This window comes from Mercenaria mercenaria, chromosome 9, assembly GCF_021730395.1.
Source record: "Mercenaria mercenaria strain notata chromosome 9, MADL_Memer_1, whole genome shotgun sequence".
NCBI lineage: Eukaryota > Metazoa > Mollusca > Bivalvia > Venerida > Veneridae > Mercenaria > Mercenaria mercenaria.
Window position 1 is genome coordinate 40,130,151 of NC_069369.1, and position 27,545 is coordinate 40,157,695.

The 27,545-nt window shown below is 36.0% G+C and overlaps 1 protein-coding gene across 1 annotated transcript in view; it reads right to left on the bottom strand.

Moving 5' to 3' along the window:
* LOC123546912 (DE-cadherin-like) overlaps window positions 1-27,545 on the bottom strand; it is a 230,305-nt gene that overhangs the window by 18,107 nt on the left and 184,653 nt on the right. The window contains exons 22-27 of the mRNA XM_053551286.1: window positions 24,695-24,809; window positions 19,233-19,259; window positions 18,078-18,187; window positions 8,246-8,292; window positions 6,440-6,600; window positions 4,611-4,731 (exon numbers count right to left, since the gene is read on the bottom strand). Of these exons, the coding sequence (XP_053407261.1) occupies window positions 4,611-4,731; window positions 6,440-6,600; window positions 8,246-8,292; window positions 18,078-18,187; window positions 19,233-19,259; window positions 24,695-24,809 (581 nt within the window). The remainder of the gene's footprint in view (window positions 1-4,610; window positions 4,732-6,439; window positions 6,601-8,245; window positions 8,293-18,077; window positions 18,188-19,232; window positions 19,260-24,694; window positions 24,810-27,545) is intronic.

The window sequence follows — 27,545 nt, forward strand, 5'->3', positions numbered from 1 at the left end:
TGACCTACTTTTGACCCCAGGGAACCAATATTCAAACTCGACCTAGATTTCATCAATTCATTCTTACCAAATTTCATGAAAATCAATTGAAAGATACAGTCGCTATCGCATACACAATATTTTTCTTTAATTTGACATAGTGACCTAGTTTTTTTATCTCAGATGGCCCATATTCAAACCCGACCTAGATTTAATCAAGGCAATCATTCCGACCAAATTTCATGAAGATCAGGTGTAAAGTGCAGTCCCTGTTGCATACGCAATGTTTTTAATTGATTTGACCTAGTGCCCTAGTTTTACATCCAAGATTACCCATATTCAAACCTGACCTCGACTTTATCAAGGTAATCATTCTGACAAAATTTCATTAAGATCAGTTGAAAAATACAGCCTCTATCGCATACACAAGATTTTTCATTGATTTGACCTAGTGACCTAGTTTTAGACCCGTGATAACCCATTTTCAACCTTGATCTAGAGTTCATCATGGCAATCATTCTGACAAAATTTCATGAAGATCAGCTGAAAAATACAGCCTCTATTGCATACACCAGGTTTTTCTTTGATTTGACCTAGTGACCTAGTTTTTAACCCGTGATGACCAATTTTCAAATTTTTCCTAGATTTTATCAAGGTTATCACTCTGACCAAATTTCAGGAAGACCAATTGAAAAGTAAAGCCTCTATCGCATATACCAGGTTTTTCTTTGATTGGACCTAGTGACCTAGTTTTTGACTCAGAATAATCCATTTTCAAACTTGACCTAGATTTAGTCAAGGCTATCATTCTGACAAAATTTCATGAAGATCAGTTGAAAAATACAGCCTCTATTGCATACAAAAGCTAAATGTTGACAGACAGACAGACGACAGACAGACAGACAGACGACGGACGCCGGACATCGAGTGATCACAAAAACTCACCTGAGCATTGTTCAGGTGAGCTTATAAACACACGCCGACGTTGTGTCTACTTTAAAGGGGATTTACTTTGAAACGTTAACACCAGCATCACGACGCTATTAATTGATTGCTAAAAATAGAGTAAAACACAAAGTTTTCGTACATGTATTTTTGTTATTTACCAAAGTATTTTTATCTGTTCTTTTTTTTGTAATATATTTTGTTTTATACATCATGATATCTCCCCGTCTAGGGCTGAGCACCTAACCCTCACTGTTCCTGGATCGGTATACGAGTCAGCTCCGTATACTTCCTGGAGAATATTATTTTCTATAAATAGAACATGAGATCATTTTAAAAGTAGGACCATAGCGAGCGTTTCTATTAATAACATAGTGAGATCATTCTATGAATAGAAATCCAAAATGGCCACCTGCATATATCTCGATATTTAACAAATATAAACCATGGGCTGTAAACACTTGCTTCCACTCTTTATAGAGGTGAATTGAAAAAAAGTGCCAGTGATACTTCCGTGGCGGCGCTAATGACGGAACTCTACACGAGAATTGTAAACAAAGACAGAGGGTGAGTTTATGTTTTACTTTCTTCAACGCTTTAAAGTTATACGCAAACGATTTGCTTTCCTTAAACTGCATTCAGATCTTCCTCTTGTGTATAGCGTCATTAGTTGTAAAATTTGATATTTGCAATGTAAGCGGACTTCCCATACGACAACGGTCTTCATGACCAAAGAACTGTACAATTTAACTGAGTAGTGAAACCTTTTTGGCAATCGATATGATAACAAGTTTTGTTTGTGCTCGGAATTACACTTTTATTTTGTCAATATTTGCTTTGCTGTCACGCTTAGTTACGCTTTTAAACCTAAAGGTTTTACTAAAAGTTTTACTGATGGAATTGTAAAAAGCCTTGTTTTAATAAGAAAATATGAAACAACATTACTAACTTTTACAGCTAAAAGTTACTTTCCCATATATTTGAAAGGTAACAAACAAATTGAAAACGGCATGTTTAGGAGATATTTATTCCGAAATTCAAATCAATGTTTTGTCATTGTCCGTATCCGTTCGTCTGTCGTTCTGAAGCCATAGCTGTTATTCAAAAGTCATATTGAGTTACATATTTTGTTATCGTTTGTATATACAGCTATAGAACGACAGAGAAATGGACACGGACAATGTAAAACTATACCCTGGAATAAATACCTAAAACATGACAATTTCAATTTGATAGGTCATCTTTTAGAACATGTGTAATACTAATTTTAGCTGTAACTTGCAGTAAGCTATTTTTATACTTCTGTATTCAAATTGTACTCGAGTACTGTAATGAACATGTCCATACATAAGACTTTCAGTAAAACTTATACGTGACTTAACACACAACAAAGCAAATATTCAAAATACAAAAGAGTTATTTCAACCATTGCGACATATATTCAGTTTCAATTTCAAAAGTCATTGGCCATGAAAACTGTTGTCAAATGAGAAATTCCCTTTACCTTGAAAATATCATATACAACTTATGACCCTATGCTCGAGAACCATTACACATGTTACAATAGAGACAAGAGGAAGATATATATCTAAATGCAGTTTAAGAAAAGCAGATCGTTCGCTAATAATTTAAAAGCGTTGAACATCCTGGTATCAAATGTGCCCTGGTTCCCGCTCTGGTTCTAAGCGCCTCCTCTGTGTCTCTGGCTCCTCCTCTTGGCCAAAATATACACATACACAGTAGTAAATCCGCCAACAAATCACGTACATTATACACTAATAAGACATTCTTTTCAACAACATCCGAACGATGACTTTGAAATCTCTGACTCGTGTAAATTAGGGCGAAAAACATAGACATATGTCCACTTTCGGTTTAATTCGGTCATATTTCGCACCTTCCAAAAGTTCTCACGTCAAGAAATGCATTCGCTTTGCAGATCGACCTGCATACATAAGAAGCTTAACCAATTCCGAGTAGAATAGCATTTCACATTGTTTGAAATAAGGATTTAAATTTGTTACAGAAGGTAGAAAATACCCTCTGTCTTTGTTTACATTTCTCATGTAGTTCCGGTCATTAGTGCCGCCTCGGAAGTATCACTGGCACTTTTTTCAACTCACCTCCATAAAGAGTGGGAGCCAGTGTTTACAGCCCGTGATAAACGTAGAACTCGAAATCATATGGAAATGAAACAAAATCTCGGCTTCTGATATAATTTCTCGTTAGAGGCGTTCTTATAAATCAGCGTCAATAGGGATATAACATTTACTAAAATCTAACACACAGTACGAAAAAGGTAAAATGTCATGAAATGTTGCTGTTGGATCACTGAAAACGTTCAGTTTTACTTTTAAGCCGGTGTTAAGGAGCGTGACAGGTATTGCAAATTTTATTACCTCTCATGGACAGACCGAATCAAACCGAGTCTGCTATTATGTTGCTTGGTTGCGTTTTATGTTCTAAAGGATTTTTTCAAATATATTTTTAATGCAAGCTAAATTTTCAACTGCTTGCAAGATCCGAGTGCACGTTTTTACACTTACATCGATAACAGCAATTTATCACTTGTAAAACAGACATTAACCAAGGGCTATTTTAACCGTTACCCTGCTAAATATCAAACAAGAGGGCCAAGATGGCCCTAGGCGGCTCACCTGAGAAACACACCATATCAGTGTAAACAGGTTTGACCTAGTGATTTCATGGAAACAAATATTCTGGCCACCTTTCATAAGGATTGGACCAAAAATGCGGTCTTTTGAGTTTAAACAAGTATTTTCGTTGATATGACCTAGTGACCTACTTTTTGAACAAATTTCATGAAGATCAAATGAAAAATACGGCCTCTACCGCATACACAAGGTTTTCCTTGTATTGGATCTAGTGACCTAGTTCTTGATGACCCATTTCAAACATGACCTAGATTTTATCAAAGCAATCATTATGACCAAATTTCATGAAGATCAATTAAAAAATACAGCCTCTATTGCATACACAAGGCTTTTCTTTGATTTGACCTAGTGACCTAGATTTTTATTCTAGATAACCCATTTTCAATCTGGGCTTAGATTTCATCAAGGTAATCATTCTGACTAAATTTCATGAAGATCAGTTGAAACATCTCTATCGCATGCACAATCTAAATGTTGACAGATGACAGACAGACAGACGCCGGACATCGAGCGATCACAATAACTCACCTGCTCAGGTGAGCTTAAAATAGACTGGTCTATCATTTGTTATTTGAAGGGGTGTTAAATGAACATTTACTGACCGAACAGCAAACAGTGCAGACCATGATCAGCCTGAACGGATGTCAAACAAATGACCTAGTTAAATAGAGCAAGGTGCACAAATGAAATCTATCAACAACTACAAGAAGGGCAATAAGTAAATTGATTACAAACACAACGGCCATTTTCAGGACCACTTACTTTAATACAAACGAATTTATTAACTTTTACCCGGCTGAATATTTAAAATGGACTGGCCTATCATTCAGTTTGGGCAATACCATTTATTATTCGAAGGGATGTTGACTGAAAAGATACTGACTAAATAGCGAACAGTTTAGACCATGATCAGCCTGCACGGATGTGCAGGATTGTCTTGGTCTGCACTGGTCGCAAAGGTAGAATCACTTGCCGCCAGCAGGCTAAAGTTAAACAAAAAAATAAACTTACTTGCATGAGGCCACTCCATTCTCGTACTTGCACTTCTCATCTGAAGCGCACTGAATGTACGAGGTATACACGGAGCAAACTCTTTCCTCCATACCACCAGAACTCTGTGATAATGGCGTTACTATAGAAACAAATACGATTACCTGTTAGTTGGAGGAAATGAATCTATTTTAATTACAGGGACCAGTCTCCGCTTTTATAAAACATTTTTCATTTTCTTAAGTACTTTGATCTTTTAGTTATTTCATACAAAAAGTAAAACTGAAGGTGATTCAGTGATAAGAAATCCAGGAAGTATAAGTTTTAGAAATTCTTTAACTTATCTGGAAAATGATAAGAAAATATTTGTAAAGTAAAATTATCTTGGTACAAATCTACTGCAATATAACAGACATTTTTATGTATTTTATGTCATACTCATAATATATGAACTAGATGATGGTGTCCTAGCTATTGCTAAATATGATTAATACCTTCAAACGCCTTCGTCAACTACAAAATAAAAACTGTTGAAGTTGTTTATCCCACAAGCAAAAGGGTTGTGTCTATAGTTGCCTCCGCCCTTGTCAACCCCAGACAATGTTAGTCACATACATCTTCAGCTTACAGAGATCATGAGTATGAAGTTTCAAGGATGACAGAACTACGTTTTTAGAGCGTATGAGTAGGGTAAGAGGGTATGGTTTTCCAATCCTTTGTCCATCTTTAAAATTCAATCATTCCCATCTGATCACAAGGATCATGCATGAATATTCATTAGAGTCCCTTTGAATGTGTAGACGTATTTTTCTCAACAAACTTCAAATGACATGGTGGTCCCAGGACTCCAACCTTTATCAATCCCAGTAAAATTTCATGTTCATCTACACTTCGCGGTGATCAAGTGTATGTATGAAGTTTCATTTGAAACCCTTTAAAATGTAAAAGTGGTTCTAACCTCACTCAAAACTGTTTGCATAGTGTGTGTGTGGTGGGGTTTGGAGAGAGGCGGTTGGGGGCTAGAGTGTGTGGAATGGGGCTTGAGATCGATGGACGATAACAACTCAGTAAGATTGCTATAAATACAGGATAACAAGTAAATGGAAAGCTTAAATCTAATTCGATAAAAATGTAAAAATGCTTGAATCCAGACAATTAAATGCTAATAGGCAAAAACATCTTCCTGACGCGATGGCAGATGGTCCAGATGATGTAAATGAATTATCAACTATTAAAACACTACATCAATCAAGGTTCGAGTGAGTACCTATGCGGCTATAAATTATCTGTAAACTTTGTCTGATACTCTACGTCATCAGCTCATAATTTTATTAACTGATTTTTATACATGAACATTGTTTTTAATTTTCCCTTGGCACGTTTTAACGAATCATGCCGACGGAAAGTTTAAACATTTACATGTGCAAATACAACTAATATTCATATGTATGTGCGGTCATAGTCTGCAAAATATAATAATCCAATCGTACACATATCACAGAATTACTGTTCTTTATTATTTCAATAGCATCTCCTTTTGAATCGGTAGGGTTATTGCATACGGATGTCTATATGACCAGTAAACAAAATACACTTTTAGAAAAGTTTTGAAGGACTTACAGGTCAACAGTGAAAGCACTGTTTTAAGGTAAAAAATAAACGCACCGCTTAAAGGTCGAAAGTAAACGGGCCGTTTTAGCGTTAACAATTAACGCACCACTTAAAGGTCAACAGTGAACACACTACTTGAAGGTCAACAATAAACTACTGCTTAAAGGTAAACGGACCGCTTAAAGGGCAACAGTGAGGTGAATGCACCACTTTAAGGTCGAAGCAGCAATTTTCCATACCTTCTCTGTTTTCTACAGTGAGATTTGTTACTGTCACATTCTCTCCATCAAGGTTGAGTATCCCGTCATCTCTTATATTCTGGAGATCATTTGCTAGCTCTGCTTTGGCGCTTTCTGTATTGTTTACGACAACAGTGGCTTCATAAACCAAAGAACCACAGCTGAATATATTTTAGAGTTTTAAATGAATTCGTGTGTTAAAATACATGTTATGTTTTTTTTCGCTTTTGCATACTAATACATTATATTCTTATTTTAGACTATTAAAACGAAGTCATGTGTTATATAGTGTTCCAAAATACGAGAATTTGAAATATTTACAATAAACTATTATCTACAGTCTAATGCAACATGACATAAGCTTGTACTGCGTAACAAGGTCAAATTATAATTAACTATGTCTGTGCACTCAAGTAAACATGTACATGTATACTGCTCTTTGATGATGGATATATTTTTGGTCCAAACTGAGGGGTGAATACGAAAGAGGTCTATGTGCCTCTTTATTTATATATACTAAGACCTCTTTCGCATTCACCCCACGAAATGCATATGGAACTAGCTAGTGCGTCACCTTAATCTGACTAAAGTACATCTCCTATTACGCTACGCATAGGATCTGAGAACGACCTATTGATAGCCTCGTTCTGACGACCTTTCGCTAGCCAATCAGAACTTAACTTACAACATTTTGCAAATCTTCATTAATCTTCTGTAAACGAGGGGTCCCGGGTTCGAGCCCTGGAATGACTACACATTTTTCTTACTCTTTGACATTCGAACAAGTCGTCTGATTAGTTCAAATAAAAATAGATTTGCGAAAATAAAAATAGTAATACTGGAAATCCAAAATATACAGAAGACGTATGCGAATGGGTCGTTCTCAGATCTTCGTTTAGAAGATCAAGTACTTTAGTCAGATTGTGCGTCACCTATATGTATTTATTTTGAATATTTCTAGTTGCCGAAACTCATTTTCTAAGATTTTGTGCTACTTTCAATAGGTATTTAGTTGCAAGCCTGGGAACATGAGTTCAGACAGAGTTCAACAAAATATGCGAACAAAATTAGAGCTACCACTGCGGTGTTTAATACCCCAAGATGCCACTCTGAAACAGGAAAAGTAAAATGTTGAGATCATTAGCTTTGACGTTCAGTTGTGACCCATGATCTTGAACCAAGTTACCTAGAGTGTGCACTTTGTAACGTCGTTTTGATGAGGTAACATGAGGTAACAATTGGAGATAGTTTTGTGAAAATCATTTAAGAAGTTGAAAAGATATGTAGCGGAAAACATTTGACCTATCATATACTTGACCTCTAGGTAAGACTTAAACCTTAGATCTAGTGACTGCATGATGTCTTGATGACATAAAAATAATGTTAATTTTATGTAAATCTTCCAAGCGGATTAGAAGAGCAAAAGGTCAGCCTATTTGACCACCCTATACCTACAAGAGTGACCCTGACGTCAATCCTACTGACCTTGGAAGTGCTCTCTGCACGTCGTTTTGATGAAATACATACTTGTTACCAGCCCTATAAAAATCTAATCTGGAGCGGACATAAAGTAATGCTTTTTGAACTTTGCCCTCTATGTGTTAACGTAACTTGGACCTAGTGACCTGAGTTGTGCGCTGTGCATGGAACTTGATGAGGTACATAATTTTATAATTGATGCAAATTTTATGAAAATCTTTCAATATGTTAAGTGGTTAGGTACCGGACGTAAATTAAGGACGGACAAACGGACTTGCATGACTTCACTACATCCCCCTTTAGTTAACTAAAATGGATTGTATTTACCTGATAAAATGAACGATGACGCGTACTGCTACTGTCCGGCCAAGGATCTAGATAAATATACGAAGAAAATACAGATTAATTTAGTTTATATTACATCATAGCTTGGTTTTTTCTTAACAAATTTGGTACAGGTAAATCGTATACACTGAGAGCAGGATGCGGTAACTAAAAGTGTGCATGTATTAAATACCCGCACGCTAGTTACCGCACTGTTGGCTAGGAAAGTATGCCAGCGTGCCTGGAACAGCAGACAGTGAAGTGTAATTTACTGATTTTCTGCTCTCGCATTGGTTTATTTCAACTACCATATATGGACGGCTATGATACAAAACAGAAAGAACATTAAAACTCTCGGGTAAACGATTTATAATCGGGGGCTAGGCCCCCTCGTACAAATCGTTTACCTCGAGTTCCAATGCTCTTTCTATTACTTAATTAATTTTAGCTCGATTGTGATGAAAGCTTCAAGCTTATTTGAACTACTATTGAGTGTCATATAAGAAGGCGTGGTGACTCGAGTGAGGCTCGAATTCCCGGCCCCTGAATTGAGTGGCCGACCTCCCCTCTACATCAGAAGGATACTGAAAACTTACATAAATAGGTAAAAATGAAAACAACTTTCATTATTTCATTTTGTTTTGGAATGCTTTTTCAATGTTTCATCTATTTTTTGACATATTTCTTTTTATATATCTTGTTTAATTAAGTTAACTTAGGTTATTAATGAATAAAAGAGGACAAATATCTATAAGGTGTACTAAATTTAAAGTAAGCAGCCCTCCTCAAAAAAAACAATACAATATGGACATGTGCGTGTGTAATATAGACATTTAGCAACGCAGAGTTTGTTTTGTTGGGTTAACGCCGCGACGACACAATCATAGGTCATTTGGCCACATTCCATTAAATGGTGGACGAAGACCTCAGGTGCCCCTCCGTGCCTTATTTAGCAGCAAAAAGAGGGCACATTAACTTTCAGCCTGGTCAATACATAAAATGGACTCGCCCGTCATTCAATTTGGGCAATACCATTTTTTATTCGGAGTATGTTCCCTGAAAATGTACTGACTGAACAGCGAAAAGTGCAGACCATGATCAGCCTGCTGATATTGGTCTGTATTGGTCACAAAGGCAGAATCACTTGTTGCCAGCAGACTTATGGTAAAACAAATAAAGAAACACAGCAATCGGGGACTACTTTGGAATAGTCAATTGTAAAAATCACTAACTGGGAGTTTAAACCGGTTATTGGTGCACTAGATTTAAGGCTAAATTCCCGCAAACATTAAATCGCCCCTATTGGGCGTACGCACGTATAGAGTGTTCTTTATATACTATGGTGATTGATTTCTGCCAACTTCGCCTTTTCGCTTTGTCGCCCGCGACAAATCGAAAAGGGGAAATTTTTGGTACTGGCGCGTTGGCGGGCGCCAGATTGAAAAGGCGAGATTGAGAACAAAATAAGCGAAAAACCACAACGCAAAAAGGCGAAATAGCGAGATCGGCTTTTCGCCTTGTCGCCCGGGACAAAGCGAAAAGGCGACAACCCGCCAATACCAGAAATCCCGCCTTTTCGCTTTGTCGCCTTCCTGTAGCGCATGCGCTAAATAAAATATATCTCATAAGAATGGTGTGCGCATGTGTTACAGGAAGGCGACAAAGCGAAAAAGCGAGATTTTTCATTTGACGGGATGTCGCCTTTTTGCTTTGTCCCGGGTGATAAAGCCACAAGGCGAAAAGACGAGATTTTTAAAAATCTCGCTATTTCGCTTTGTCGCCTCCCTGTAGCGAATGAGTTGTATAAAATATTCATTCTGTCACATCTCATAACACTATCAGTCTACTTAAAGTATCACACCATATGTTAACGAAACAGTGCCATAGAATGTTCGTAATAATGTCAACCTTGTGACTTCAGCATGCCGTACAGAAATAGTCTCAAAATCTGTATACAATCATCAGTTATGGAATGAATTAAAACCTTCAGTTAGAGAATCACCCTCCTTAAACATATTTAAGCAAAATTGAAAGAATTATTTAAGCCTCCCATAAGTATCAAAGAGAAAATGCAGTTTATCATGTTCGATTAAGAATTAAATATAGCATTATTAACTACGATATTTACAATAATCACTTACGAAATTACGCCTTTTGTGAATGCGGAAACGGAGAAGAAAATGCAGAAAATTATTTCTTTGTTTGTAAAGAAACTCTGAGGAAAGACTTCGATTATTTCAATTAACAAGACAATTTCATCTTTTAAACACAAATTTATTACTCTTTGGAAAAGAAGAATAAACAGAAGAAGAAACTAGTATAATATTTTTAGCAGTGCAAGCTTTTATTCAAAAATCAAATCGGTTTAAGTAGTACAATAAATTCAATAACCTTATATATCTTTCTTATACCTTTAACCTTATATATCTGTTACCTTTTATATTCATTTTGTTATGGATAGAACTGTCTACGTATGTTCTTATTTGCTTGAACAAAGTATGACTTTATATAAGTTTATATAAGTTTTATATAAGTTCTTATAAGTATCAATTTGTATCAAGTATGGGTTTCTTTTGGAACGGTCGGGATGAAGAGGCAGCTTCAAGAAACAATATAATAGCTCCATAACAGAAATGTATTCTTTGATAAGCTTTTTTCTTTTGTGTTATTTTAGTTTTTTTGTTTATTTTTGTTGTTGTTGTTGTTTTTCTTCTCTCAAGTAACTTGCACACGTTAAATCTGTTTAGTACAGTATAACTTTCTTTCTATTGGAAGGATTGTATGCTGAAATAACTCGTTGTCCGACCCTTTTGTTTTTTGTTATAAAATATTATTAAACTAAAGATCTCATAACAATGGTGTGCGCATGAGCTTACAGAAGGCGACAAAGCGAAAAGGCGGAGTTTGTTTCCGTTTGCGCGTTGTCGCCTTTTCGCTTTGTCCCGGGTGACAAGGCGACAAAGCGAAATAGCGTGATTTTTACGCGCCATTTACGGCGCGTTAAAAATCTCCTTATTTTGCCTTGTCGCGTTGTGGTTTTTCGCTTGTCGAGTTCTAAATCTTGCCTTTTCGCTCTGGCACTCACGACAAAGCGGAAAGACGACAACGCGCCAAAACCAGAAATCTCGCCTTTTCGTCCTGGCGCCCGCGACAAAACGAAAAGGCGACAAGGTGCCAATACCAAAAATCTCGCCTTTTCGCTTTGTCGGTGAAGTTGGCAGAAATCAGCCACCATAATATACTGATAGGTTTAGCATAGGTTTAATAATGAACATTCAATGTATGCGTACACTCAATGCGGGGACTTAATGCTGACAACTTAATTCTCAACATTAACATACAAAAACCAAGGCATATAATCTATTAAGTTTTGCGTTGAGTAATTGAAGCTTAGAAATATTACAACCTGAATGAAAATGGTTTAAGGTGGTATCACATTTTGAATTTCCAGTGAATGACAAATAAAAGAAATTCAGTTGTTTACAAAAAAAAAAAAAAAAAAAAAAAAAAAAAAAACATTCATCGTGAAACTAATATTTTTCTTCTCCTGTCAGACAGAAACCATTCTTATGCATTAAGAATTAGTTTTGGTGTCCTCATTACCAACAATTGACTAAAATAATAGAAATTATAATGTCACTTCAATGAGTTAACAAAACAATTTCTAGCGCAACTTTTGCTATGAACGGAACGTTTTTGTTATGCAAACACTACAATGTACTACCAAGATACTTGCAAAACCAATGCATGTGAAGCATTGAGAGAAAAAACTAATTTTGACAAAGCGTGAAAACCAATGACAAAATTTGACGGGTGGTAAATGACTCATGACTTAATCAAATGTTTGCTATTATTTAAAGGTTAAATTGTGATTCTAAATATAAATCTTTGTGGTAAACATAATCCTTAACACACACATCTGTTTTTGTTTTCTTTTAAGTTTTCAAAAATGTTGAAATATTGCTCTAAAAAACAATCGACTGCTAGCTTAATCTACTGTTAAAGTTTCGAACAACCGAGTTCTGGATCGATTTTCTTAAAAAGGCTCTTCTACATTCTAGTTTACAACTCATAAGTTAAAACAATTAAAGAACTTACTGCTAGCTTACCGTCGTTTTCTCTATCCAAATCCTATAATTCCTATTGTTTCAATCAACTGACACTAATTAGAGCCGTTCTGAATATTGTAATTAGTAAAAACAGATCCCTTATTTATACATGAATGTTGAAGATTTATCCAGTGAGCACATATCCATATAACCTTAGAACGGCCAGCACATATTTATGCAACCTCGCCAGGTATATGTATGTTTTTGACAACACAGAAAATGACGTCACTTGACCTTCAGCTATTTCCGGAAGTAAATAAAATGAAAGTAAAAATGCTAAACTTGAAAACGAAAGCCGCATTTTGATTCGTAGATAGTCAGGGGTCACGCGCAGGGGTCACCCCGTCTAAATGTATGCGCGTGGACTAATCTATGAAAAAGTATTTGAGCTCTGGATAAACACAAATCCCACAGGGGTCCGTAACGGACCAAGGGTACATTGATAATTTCGGGACTTCATCAAATCGCTCAAATTGTCCTTTTTGATGTTGTCTGAGAGTGTCAGTATATGCCTCAGATGTAAGATATAACCGTATTTGAGAGCTGCAAACCTAGACATTTCAGAAATATTTTCAAAATAAGTTTCGTGTAACAAATGTTCTTTCTACGGAAGCGTGAAAGGGCCATCAGACGCTAATACGTTTTAGTACGTTAAGGCTGCGGAAAGGATATACTGGTAATAAACAGGTCGGAGACTTCACCTGGATTGAGAGACATTCTCATGATTTTATTACAGTAATAAAATTAATTCATTTTAACAACTTGGTATTTTAAATAAATTTTACAAGTAACACTTTTTCATAAAATTTTGCTTGCGAACTATAATGTTTATATCAAATTCCCAAATGAGTTGGATTTTGAAAATTTGATGAAATAAAAACATTTTTCTATCTATGAAATAAATTTGCGCATTTTAAAATGTTTTAATAATATTATTCTATCAACGATTTTCATTGCTGAAGCTAATTTGTGTATTTCGATCGGAAAACATTTTGTCTTTCGAATGAGAGACAACGTTTATATCAAGAGAATGTCTCTAAGTGCAGGTGAAGTTTCCGACCTGCTAAAATTTCAATACCTATTGTGTTGTACAATAATGCTAAAATATCTCGTCCGTGGGGTGTTTTTAAGGTACATTCTATAGCCAAAAATCAACATTTTAGTGCTTGTCTTTACAACTTTTTTGCGAAATTTTACTGAAGAGTTACACATTTGTGATAAATGAGACACCAATTGGAAATAATTGAGCTCTCTTTTAAAGTATATACCTTGAAAAATAAACGCCAACGTTTACCTTAAAGTCCGGACGAAAGAAAGAAACAAATCTTTTAAGGTCATGTTTTTTTTTAAAGAAAATCGACAGCTACTACACGCTATCTTGTCTGAAATTGTGACCACACCTTACCTAAATAAGATATCTACTTCCTGTGAGCATTCAATTTGCAAATAGTTTTGATGAAAAGGTCTGTTCGTGTCGACCATTTCAGATAATTCTTATTTTCTCCTCTTTTTCATATAGACATCATCATTTCATCATTAATTTGACATATACATGTGCATTTACGACAAAAATCCATAATCTCATTACAAGGGCAATACACATAAAAATCAGACATGTCACAAACTAACTGACAGAATAAAACGTGAATTTCAGTACTTTTTTCATAACGTTAAATTTATGCTTAAATCTGCATACGATACATTATGCATATAAATATAATTCACCACAGTATGATCGCATATGGAATTAAGTACTCCTCGTTTAAATGGGTCAACAGTATTGTTGTACTTATAAAATAGACTGGCCCGGTTTATAGGTTGGTCATGGCTACGGATATGCGATATGTATTGTATTTTGTCATTATTTTTGAGCATGGATCCCCTTCAGTTTGGAACCGTCCATGTTTACAAACATGTTTGTTTATTTTATGAGGAGTAGCACAAATTTGGATTATTTCCCTGATATGTATACACGAATGTGCTGTCAAATGGCCTCGGACATGTTTGAAATATTTGACATGTCATATTGCTCTGGTAGGACCCACGGCAAGTGCAAGTTTATTTGTACATGTATATAGAGTGTCTTTTCATATTATTTTATCACATGTTAGCTTTTTCTGCTGAAACATCAAAAATTCTATTTTCTTCAACTATAGAAATAATTAGCGTATTATCATTTTTATTACAGGGCTTTATTTCAATCCCGCGACGTCAAACATGTGATAATAATTATTTTGCAACGAGTCCAAAAACAAGGTTGATAATCAGTCGTCTGCATGCCATGAACGTACTACCACTTAAAAGTCCCTACAGTTTAGCGATTTAACTCAGCGCAAGGTAATACTGATGAGTACAGCCAGTCTACCCTCCTACCTATATGTTTCTTTGTTATATCTCTGACCCGTGACATTTCGCAATACAACATCGCTGCATAGCATAGTTGTAAATACATGTACACTACTGACTAATGTACAAACTAAAACCACTAGAGCTAATGCGGCTTTATACGAAAGAGCATTAGTGCCGGGTGCGTTTTATTTATTAACTCGAAATTTCGAAATTTCGAGATACTTACTAAAAATTTCGAGATACTTAATTTGCAGTGTCGAGATATTAACTCGGAATTTTCGACTTAGTAATTCAAAATTTCGACTAACGTAACTCGAAATTTCGACTTACTAACTAGAAATTGCGAGTTACTATCTCGAAATTTCGAAGAGACAAAATCGGGTTCTACCCCTCTGCGGTAACATGCTATATACCGAATGAGATATATACTATCGAATTAAAAAAAAAGTTTTTAGGGCACGTGCACAGAGCGTCTGACTTCGGATTTTTTGGAAGAATACGCTTTTTCCTTGTGCCTAATAAACGTCCACATAACTTGTTCGAACCGCAACGTCTTGCATATCAGTATAAATATGGGCAGTGTTGTTTTTATTCCAAAATGTACCTTTTACTTGATAAGGAAACGATCCGTCTACGGTAACATGCGATATACCGAATGAGATATTTTTTATACTATCGCCTTAAAAAGATATGTCCTTCCGTGCTGTCATTAGAATGAGTTGAAGTCGAATCTATTCCCGATTGAGGCAGAGCCTTTTTTCATATTATTTCCTATTTAAATAATATTTATATCTGAAAATAAAATGTGACCTCTAAGTAAGCCAAAGAAGGCTCTGTGTGTTCGGGTTTAACGTCCTTTTCAATAATTTCTCAGTCATATAAATGACGGTAGTAAACACGTGACATGATACCCCACCTAATCACATTATACTGACATCGGGCTGACCTAGTACTAACCTCTTAATGCTAAGCGCCAAGCGAGGAAGCTACTAGTACCATTTTTTATGTCTTTGGTATGACGCGGCCAAGGATCGAACCCACGACCTCCTGCACTCAAAGCGGACGCTGTATCACAAGGATACCGAGGGATAGCTGACAAGGGTCTGAATAAAGCATGGCCATGCACTAAAATATCAACAAATACACGTTGAATGATAATAACATATATTAAATCTACACCAGATTTTTATAATAAATGGTATATTAATCATTTTTCATGTCATGCATAATTTTTTCAACTACATTTGTACCTCAACTTATCCATGTGCAGTAGACCTACAGGAATACTTGTAATGCCTAATTATAAATAAACTTGATTAAATGAAGAGATTAGTTTTAAAATACATAAATTCAGATTTGTCAAGATTCCATAGAAATTCCTAAGGTAATATTAATTTCCTTATACTCATAGTTTTTGTACTGTTCTTATTTCAGATGAAGTTGTAAATTGATCCAAGGAAACAATTGGACCATGAATGCTATAATAGCCAAGAAGAAACTTACTTTGCCATATACAACATTTTATGAAGGCAGGTGTCAGTATTTTGAACATGAATGTGACATTTAGCATTTATTTAACAAACAATAATACACATGTAATTGATTTTAGAGTTATGTTTTTCTCAAAATTGTCCACTGTCAGTTATTGACTTTTAAAGAGAAAATGCAGCTACTTGTGAAAGTAATATTTGTGTATATATAAATGTGTATGCTTTTATTACAACTACAGTATGATATTGTGAATTAAAACCCTCAATGCAGCCTTATGCAGCTTTGGCTAGACACCTCAAAAAGGTACAAGACAGTTAGTGCTGCTTTTACTGCATGCACAATCAATATGCACATTATGCAGGAGAACTCTAAAACATGTAAATAACACAGGCTGAAAAATATATTCAAACTTTTCTGAGGTTAACCCGGAGGCCTTGAAATAACGTCCAAGGTAATGAATAGGTTTGAGCCGCATCAATGTTTAGCTTGCCCTAAGTTCACCGACTTGCTTCAACTAACCTTGTGTGTCCAAAGCTAAATATATTTCATGTGATGACTCGTGGAAAATCATAAAGTATACCAAACTATGCGCAAAATGTTCAGAGAGGCTCTCCATCATACAACTCACACGAAATTATCAACAATTATAGCGGACATCATAAAATTTACCTTTGCTTTTGGTCTGTTGTCAGGCTTAAATTGCAGGAAATGCTAAAACCCCTGCTTCCTAACTGGTTATCTTTTAGATAGGTAGTGAAATATATTAGGTCTCTGAGATCTGGAGTTTAATTTCATTTGGTGAATATATCTAGGAGAGTTCACGTCACGGTTTATGCTGTATGAACAATTTAATAATTTAAAAACATTTCTATTTCATTTCGTATCAGGTTTAGTAAAGAAACTAATGCCATTTTGGTATTATCATTTCTATAATTATGTGTTAATATTGTGATCACAAAGTGTATGTACAATACAGCTCTGTGTAAGATCAATATATATGTACAATATAGCCTGATGTAATGGTCCAGAGAGACAACTTTTAACTTGTCAAAATACTATGCTTTTAATGAGTTTTCACATACGTGTTTATTACTGACTACTGACTGATTAAAATATATTGTCATTTGACGGTAAGTTGTAGAAGGGAACACATCGCATCTCTGATACTTCATTTCATCAATAACTCATACTGAATAAAAGTTGTTGGAGCTATAACTAGGTGTCGTTAGACCAGCTTGGTACAAGAATCATAGTGTCACGGCTAGTTTACTAGGAAAGTCAGCATTTCCGTGATGATAATGAATTGAAGCAACGCCAACTAGGGCCATTCCACCTGTCAATCTGTAGTACTGAGTCCGAAGTGTACGTGTTTTAGTAGAGAGGGAGCTAAGGCTTATTGACTTACATAAGACGTTCTAGTTTATTGTATTGTATCAGTTGTACACAATTTTTAAGTTATAACGCTGATCAGGCTACTAAGCAGTTAAAGACAACTGAATTTTTAAAAAAAAATCAAAAAAATCTGACATTTCATATGAAATTCATCTCTGTAAAGTATATGGCGTTCAAAAAAATCTTTACACATTTCTTTACATATCTCCTTACCTGAGTATCTGCAACACATGCCTCCTTAAACAAAACATCTTGCAGTCAAATCTGGAAATGACGGATAAGCATACTTACGTGATGCCGTTTCGTTCATATGAGTCCCATCCTGAAATTTCATTCCCCCAATCCAAGATGGCGGATACATATAGACAAAAAAGGAAAACAAGTGGTTTAGAGTGCCATCCTCCACTATTAAGAGTTTTAAAGTCGGCCAAGGAGGTAAGTCATTCAACCAGTGTATAATGCCAACATGTGTATAATTAAAACTATATACATACCAGCTTAATTATTCTGCTTTCTTCTGACCGGTACACACTAGGATTCCTTAAATTTGGACAAGGACGAGGTATATTAATTCTTATAACTATTGTCACGGGAAATTCACCAACTGTTGAAAGAAAGAAATATATGAATAAATTATTTTGATCTTTCGGAAATAACACAACATTCTAGTTATTTCAAAATGGTGATGCAAATTGAGCGACTTTTGATGTGATAATTGCTTTGTTATTATTACCAACGTTGCATTTAATTACAACTTAAAATTAATGAGTGTAAACATTCTGAAGAAATGTACATTGTTTTACAATATAGCTTATTATTTATCTATCCAGTTCCTATCTTATCAAGAATAGTTTTTACTTCAGTGAAATATCAATATTTTTTCCTAACAACTGAACACAATATGCAATAGTTAAACTAGTGGCGTATTCACGGTTGAAAATAGATATGAAATTCAGTATGGCGTTCACGGGAGAAAGACACTGATCCTTTTACTTCATGTTTCATCCATTTTGTCAGCACACACCAGTTGAAAACATTCTATATTTTTCACCAGAATTACGATTTTATTATACATGTACTTCAATAATCAACTCAAAAAAAAATGTAATAAAATTTATGTTACATTTAATTTACAGGAAAGATATTGAGGAACTGAAATCGGAACATTATTTTGAGGTTGGCAGCTTCGAAGCATGAGCCTAAAACTGTCTGGGCGCTACCGTTGATAAGGTCATCGATTAACATTCACGGTGAAGCGTCTTATTCAACAGTATTTTAGGTATCCGGTATATTTTACGTCATGCAGTTAACTAGAGTTCATGGACACTGTCCCAGTAATGTCTTCTTCTCCACAAGTAACTGCCAGCTTCTCTACATGAATCAGAATTATAAGACAAATGATTTCGAACAAAATACCACGTATCACATCGTTACGGAGTATATATATGAACTCAAAACCGCACTATCCGTATGTCTTTGCTATCTCTCTTGAGTTAAGATGGTTTGCTGTCTACACTTGATGCGGATATATTTTTCAAAAATACAGTGTGCAAGCAATTGGCCATTTCAAACTTGGCAACTCGCATACTCTAATATATTATACTTATATGTCCCTAACATTAAAAGTAAAACATAAGATGCAGTCTTACCTCCTAGGATCACTTCTGCTGGAGGCCCTGGAAGTAATACATGGTACGGTAAATAGTATTTATGACATCTGTGAGAAATGTGCATGACAAGACCCAAGATTCTTGAAACAACAATATAACATGACTAGATTCAGGAGAAATATATGCAAACAATATACATGACAAGACACATAAGTCATGAACCAACAATATATCTTGCCATGATCAAGAAAGCATGTGCCAACAATATTACATGACAAGAACCAGGCCACCTGTGCCAACACTATTACATGACAAGGTCCAGCAGACCTGTGCAAGAATATTGCATGGCAGTACCCAGTGGACCTGTGCCAAAAATATTACGTGACAAGGCCCAGCAGACCTGTGCAAGAATATTGCATGGCAGGGCCCAGTGGACCTGTGCCAAAAATATTACGTGACAAGGCCCAGGAGACCAGCATATTACACGACAAGACCCGAGGGACCTGTGGCATCGCTATTACCTGAGAAGAGACGAGAGACCTTTGCAAGAACATAACATGACAAGATCCAGGCGACCTGGCCATCAATTTTTCATGACAAGGCACAGGAAACCTGTGCATGAATATGGAGACCTGTGCCCTCAGTATTGCATGAAAAGGTCCAGGAGGCCTGTGCAAGAATATTGCATGACAAGACCCAGGCGACCTTGGAAACCTGTGCCAGCACTATAACATGGGAAGATCAACTGAGTCCCGTGTCAACAATATTACATGACAAGGGTCGGGAGACCTGTGCCGATAGTACTACATAACAAGGCCTGGAAGACCTGTGCCAACAATATAACGTGAAAAAAACGAATGATATCAGTTTCAACAATATTGCATGACAGGACTCTGTGTCAACAATATTACCTGGCAAAGCCCGGGAGGAATGTTCCAATAATATTATATGAAAAGACCAAGGAAACCTATTTCAATAATATTACGTGACAACACACGGGAGACCTGTGCCAGCAATATAACATGATTAGACCTTTGCCAACAAGTGACACCTGTGTGAACAGTATTATTTGGCTTGACCCCAGAGACCTCTGGCAACAATATCACACAGGAAGACCAATTGAGACATATGTCAACAATATTACATGACAAGGCCCATGAGGAATGTTCCAATAATATACATGACAAGACCCGGAATAAATATTCTTATAAAATTACATGACAAGACCCAGGAGAAATGCTCCAGTAATATTACATGACAAGACCGTTAATATAACATGACAAGACTCGGGAGACAAGTGACAACCGTAATAGCGGCCCCAAGTTCTCAGGTTCTCGAACAGACGGACAGTGAGTGATCACAATTCTTGGAGTATGACGGACAGACGGACGGATAACCATAAACACACCTGTATTACTCAGTGGGACTGACTGTTGGACACTGTTACTAAACAACTAAGAAATTTATTGTGACTTATAATTTTATTTTGAATATATTCAATTATACTAACACTAATACAAGGAGCATTTTAAAAGTAGTGGCAACAGTCCAGTATTTTCACCATTTGCACGTGCACCCACTAGTGTGGCATATCAATGGAAAGAGTATTGATTTTTCTGTCCAAATGACCGGAAATAGCATTGGAATCACATACATAAGCACATTCAATTAGCAGTTGAAATACCTGAAGTGTATCATACTGGCTGAAAAAAATGGCTGAATATAGCTTTAATTTTCGCGATGAGCAGATGGCGTATTGTTAGATACGCGGACTGCTTTGCATCCGAGCATCGGAAATTAAAGCCGACTTGGACAAAGTGTACGGGGACAGTGCGCTATCATACAGTACTTTTGCCCGATGAGTATCTCTCTTTAAAAGGAGAGAACTAGCAACAAATATAAGACCCATCCTGGGCGCCCTCTGGTGATGTGAAAGTAGTAATCGAGAAAGATGCAAGATGCACAGTGGAGCAGATAAGGGAAATATCTGGCTTTAATTCGTCAGTGTTTTTTTCTGATTTTAAAAGAAAGGCTAAACCTGTGTAACGTTTGTGCACGCTAGTTACCGCATTTATTGTCCCCTGAACAAAAGAGGGAGAGGGTAGAAAAAGCTTCCGCCCTGCTCGTCAAATATAAAAACAAGGAATCTAGGCATATTAAAAAATTGTTACAGGTGACGAGACGTGGCTGTCCATTTTTAAGCCTGACAATAAAGAAAATAATAAAATGCGGGTAGCTGAAAATAACGAGAGGCCCGTTATTGCTCGGTGAAACAGAAACGTCAGGTCCTGTTCTTTGACTCAGATAGAATTGTGGCTCGAGTCCCTGTCCCTGAACATAGAGGTGTTACTGGTACACTTTACAAGGTAAATGTCATCTCTGCTGTTCTCAACCACTACACAGCAATGCGCCCAAGGACAGGGGCGCGTGGCATCAAGTTGCTACATGACAACGCCCCGGCTAATCGTTCAGCCGTAATACAGGAATACCTCAAGGAGAATTATATTGAGGTTTTACCATACGCACCATATAGTCCTGACCTCTCCCCTTGTATTTTTTGGTTGAACCCATACATTAAATAATGCTTGACGGGGTGCCGCTTTGAAACGCGCAGCGCAGTTGGAAGAGCTCTATACCAGTGCATAAACAGTAAAAATGCATTTTCTGAGTGGGTTTTTGCCTGTAAAAGTGTGTACAGTCAGGAGGAGAGTACTTTAAAGGTCTCACATTGTCAGTTTTTGGATAGCCCGCCACTGCTGCCACTACTTTTCAAACGCTCCTGCTATACTAGACAGAAATTAAGGAATTATATTTAAGAGATATTTAAAGAATTATATTTTATATTAGTGTAGAAGATATCATATATATATGTGTGGCCGCATTAAGGTTAACGATGATCGTTTATTGCACTGGACTAAGTCCAGATTTATTTGCCAAGGCTACACTTTTATTATTCTGACCTTAAAGGTGCAGTATCTAACCGACCTATACAATATTGTGTCAGAGGTTCACCATATTACAATTGATTGGTTAATTATCACATAAACAAGTTCTCAAACGAATTAAATCCACTAACCAATAAAAATAGAGTATATTAAAATTCTAACCAATGACAAAAGGCGTATTATCCTAACATTAGGTAGAGTTTCCAAAATGGCGACGTCCATACTGAAAATGACCGAAAATCATTTACGAATGAAAGTGATAAGAATTCTGTCCTGACAGGAATTCGGAGACCTGTGACAACCAATTGCCTAACAAGACCTGGGAAAAATGTTCCAATATATTACATGACAAGTCCTAGGAAACCTGTGACTACAATACTACCTGAAAAGACCTGGAAGACCTGTCAATAATATGAATTAAGGCACTGCCTAGCATGGGGATTTATCTTTTATATATCCACTTACAACGAAATATTCAACAATCAAAAGAACTTGAGTGAAATTTCGCTCTAACAGTTTACATTTAGTGTCATCATACCTCTTTCAGCGAATATCATTCTTCGCAAAATTTACGGGAAGCCGTGACGATGACGTCATTCACCGCGTTCTCGCACTAGCTTTAGGATTTTTTGTTTGTTTTTGCACTCCAAGCAGAAACTTGACGGCCTTTACACTTCCTTACTGTATTAAAAGTGTTTTTTCAGTTGCATGTACAGTTTTCCGTACAGTTTTCATTACGAAAAGGAAGTAAAAGAACCATGTTGGCGCGGTTTACGAATTTCTGTGACTGATTCGGGGTGCTCGGATGTTCATGCAGACAACCAGTCTGCGACGTGTACGTAAACCGGAACCGGAAAACATCGAAAAAATTGCCTCAGTATATGCAAACAACAAAGACGAATAACTATATACGGACGTTACCGTCTCGGGGATTTTCATCCCCTATTACATGGCAAGACACAGGAGATATATGCCAAAAATATTACATTAGACGACACAGGAGACCTGGGCTTACAATATTACACGAGAAGCCATGAGAGACCAGTGCAAAAATTTTACTTGGAAACAGGAAACATTTTTTAAAATATTGGTAATCTTGTATAAAAAGGGTTGTACTAAACTCCACACAAGACAAAAACATTGCCACTAAAACCCTTCTCTGCCTGGTAGACTTATATGGATTGCACTTGAAAACAATACTTGTTAATTATACATGCAGTTAGTATTAGTTACACTACCATACACAGCTCTTTCTTTAAAGAAAAAGAATTTAAACGGGATACAATTTATATCTAGTTAGACTTTTCAATATACGTGCTTACTGACCGACACATACCTTTAAAATTGTAAACAGTGTCATTCAGGATTAACGCTTTGTCATTTCATTCAGCGTTGCAGAAGGCACAGAGTGACAAAATTGAACAGTTTCGTTCATTTAGCAAGATTGTTAAATCTCTCTTATACCTATAATACCTATGATACGTTATCAAGCTATCTGATTTGCCAATTTAGTCAAGTGGCAAAGTCTTTTATGTAGGTCATGAAAACGAGCTTTATACGGCTGCGCCGAATAAAAGCCCAAAACTCAGTAAGAATAACACATGACTTCATTCCAAAGTGTACCGTTGTCAATTATAAAGCAATGTGAAATTTGCCGAAAAGGGACGATGATATTTTAGGACTTCTGATATTTTCCCTTTTCATGAAGAATTCTTGCCTTCACTGAATAAGTCAACACTTAAATTGAAATATGGACTTCGAGATTATATACTCGTACAGGCATGAAAACGTACGGAACTGAATTGCAATACTCAGAACATTGTTATTTTCGCATAATTCGTCCGTATTTGTTTGAATTCACTTGTAAATTTAACATGAAATCTTTAAACATGTGGATTTTGCGGACGCTTATTACTGTGTATAAAAATTTTGCTACAAATGTAGATGTGTGAAATCTCAAACGATCTGTTACATTCGAGCATTATATGTCTTCAATTAAAGACGAAAGCGTATTTATTTTGGACAATCAATAGGTTATTCAATAAAATTATTAATATGAACACGCGTACTACATCTACTGCAGAAACGTGCTATTATAGATAAAACTGAATTAGAATATAAGTACGAGTATACGGGAATCTTTCACTGGTTGTAAGTGCGTATCGAAATATCTGACTAAACAAGAGGGTAACTGTTTAGGCGGTAACGAGTTTACGCAAAAGCTACCATGAAAACCAGATATTTCCATCCGCACCTTCTTACTAGTGACGGATTGCTTTCCTTGCATATTGTATTCCTCAAATAATGAAATAATAAAATAAAAAAGAAACAAATGCTTTCCTTTTAAGCACCACTGTTTTATCATAATAAAGCATTTATTAATAAATTACAGAACGAGAGTTATCTCACACCACTGGGTGTAAGCCGAGTTTTTCTAGCACCGGCCAATAAAAAATGAAACAAGAATATGTCCGGCTTGCAAAAATATATATGTTTCATTACCCTCTTAATATGAGATAATAAAAACCATGAAATCGATGCATATGTAAACCTTACTTCGTGTGCAACTTCCGTCGTTGTTTTCATTGAACCCTTGTTGACATACACAACTGTGTCCTCCAAGAGTGTTATTGCAGATTTTATTAGCCGCGCTGTTGCAGTTATGTAGATTCTATATAAAATGAACAAAAGTAAAATTACTTTGCGCAAATGTTCAATATCCATCCAGCGTCAGACAAAAAAAGATAGATAGCAGAAAAACTCTTACATATTTTGACGTTCCATATATGTTTTAGAGAAGATTGTTGAAGTTTGTCCATTTAGAAAAAGCACTTGACAATCGACTGATTAACACTAACTCTTTGAATATAATATGATTTTCAGATAACCGTTAAACCTGTGACAACAGGTTACAACTATTCTTGCCTCAAATAGTTTCCAAGTGCTGGTCAAGTGTCTGTGATACATATAACGGTGTAAGTAAGATAATGATGGAGACATACATGTAACTGCTTTTGGTATAATTTAATACTACAAAGCTTATTTTCATACCTAAAATGATAATAAGATAAGACAAATATATTTATCTGAACATGACTTAACATTACATCAGAGACACAGATGTTTCAGTGAACTTACTTACAGTAAAACTCATATTTCACCTTTTAATGGTATATAATAATGCAGAAAAAACATTTGAACCATTGCACAAAATCCCAACATTAACAGATGTCATTATGTCATAGAATGAAAATGTGCAGGTGTTATAGAACCAGACGGTTTTAAATTAAATGATCACTCTTTTTTATTTCTAAGAAGGAAAAAGGCCAATTTTTAATGATAAATATTTATTAGGGTACATATAGATCACGTTTTAACAATAACACAACATACATATGCAAACTAACCAAATGAGTCAGAGTAGTTCATTTTTCATATAAAAGGTTAGTTATCATTCACTGCTGACTACTGTCAACTACAAAATAAACCTATTCGTTATAAGAAAACTGAATATATACATAAATAAGACAGTAATCATTATAAATATTCAACTAAACGATTACTATCAGAAATCATATGAATAACAAACAAAAGACAATTAGATATATAAATATTGCATAAAATTATGAACTTTATTCAATAACACCAAGGGCCGGGCGGGTTTGGGTATTTTCAAAAATTCTTTCGACGTGATCCAACCAAGAAAAAATACAGAATGAAGAAATTTGTCTAAATAGAATTATAATATACAAGAATAAGCCTATCAATAATTATGACAAAAAGACCAATAGATTTAAAAATAACAAGAGGGCCATGATGGCTCTATATCGCTCACCTGAGTAGAGTTGCTTACTTGAACAAGATCTAGGCATTCTGGTTTATTTTTGGCAAATATATGAAGATTTCCCTATACACAATCAAGTAACCCTGGGGCTGGGTCAATTTGACCCTGGGGGGTCAAGATTTGAACAATTTCTGTAGAGGTCCACTTGGCAATGCTACATGTCAAATATCTAAGCTCTAGGCCTTCTGTTTTTTTTAGAAAATTTTAAAGATTTTTCCATGTACAATTAAGTAACCCCATGGGGCGTAGCCAATTTAACCCCAGGGGTCATGATTTGAAACTTTTTTTGTAGAAGTCTACTAGGCAATGCTACATGTCAAATATCTAAGATCCAGGCCTTCAGGTTTATTTTTAGAAATTTTTTGAAGATTTTCATATGTAAAATCAAGTGACCCCTGGGGCAGGGTCAACTTTGACCACGGGGGTCATTATTTGAACAAATTTTGTAGAGGTCAACTAGGCCATGTGAAATATGTAAGCTCTAGGCCTTCTGGTTTATTTTTAGAATTGTTTTGAAGATTTTCATATGTAAAATCAAGTGACCCCTAGGGCGGGGTCAATTTTGACCCCGGGGTCACGATTTGAACAAATTTAGTAGAAGTCCACTAGGCAATGCTACATGTCAAATATCTAAGCTCTAGGCCTTCTGGTTTATATTTAGAAATTCTTTTCAAGATTTTCCTATGTAAAATCAAGTGACCCCTGGGGCGGGGTCAATTTTGACCCCGGGGTCATGATTTGAACAACTTTAGTAGAGGACCACTAGGCAATGCCACATGTCAAATATCAAAGCTCCAGGGCTTATGCTTTTTGAGAAGAAGATTTTTTAAGATTTTCCTATGTACAATCAAGTAACCCCTGGGGCGGGGTCAATTTTGACCCCGGGGTCATGATTTGAACAAACATGGTAGAGGTCCATTAGGCAATACTTCACACCATATATCTAAGCTCTAGGGCTTTTGGCTTTTGAGAAGAAGATTTTTTAAGATTTTCCTATGTAAAATCAAGTGACCCCTAGGGCGGGGTCAATTTTTATCCTGGGGGTATGATTTAAACAAATTTTGTAGAGGTCCACTAGGCAATGCTAGATGTCAGATATCTAAGCTCTAGGCATTCTGGTTTATTTTTAGAAATTTTTTGAAGAATTTCATATGTAAAATCAAGTGACCCCTGGGGCGGGGTCAATTTTGAACCGAAGGTCATGATTTGAACAACTTTAGTAGAGGTTCACTAGGCAATGCTACATGTCAAATATCTAAGCTCTAGGGCTTCTGGGTTTTGAGAAGAAGATTTTTTAAGATTTTCCTATGTAAAATCAAGTGACCCCTGGGGTGGGGTCAATTTTGACCCCGGGGTCATGATTTGAACAAACTTGGTAGAGGTCCATTAGGCAATACTTCACACCAAATATCTAAGCTCTAGGGCTTCTGGTTTTTGAGAAGAAGATTTTTAAAGTTTTTCCTTTCGGTTGCCATGGCAACCAGAGTTCAGTATGGAACTCAATTCTTTGAATAATTTTTAAAGGGGACCATCCAAGGAACATCCCTGTGAAGTTTCATCAAA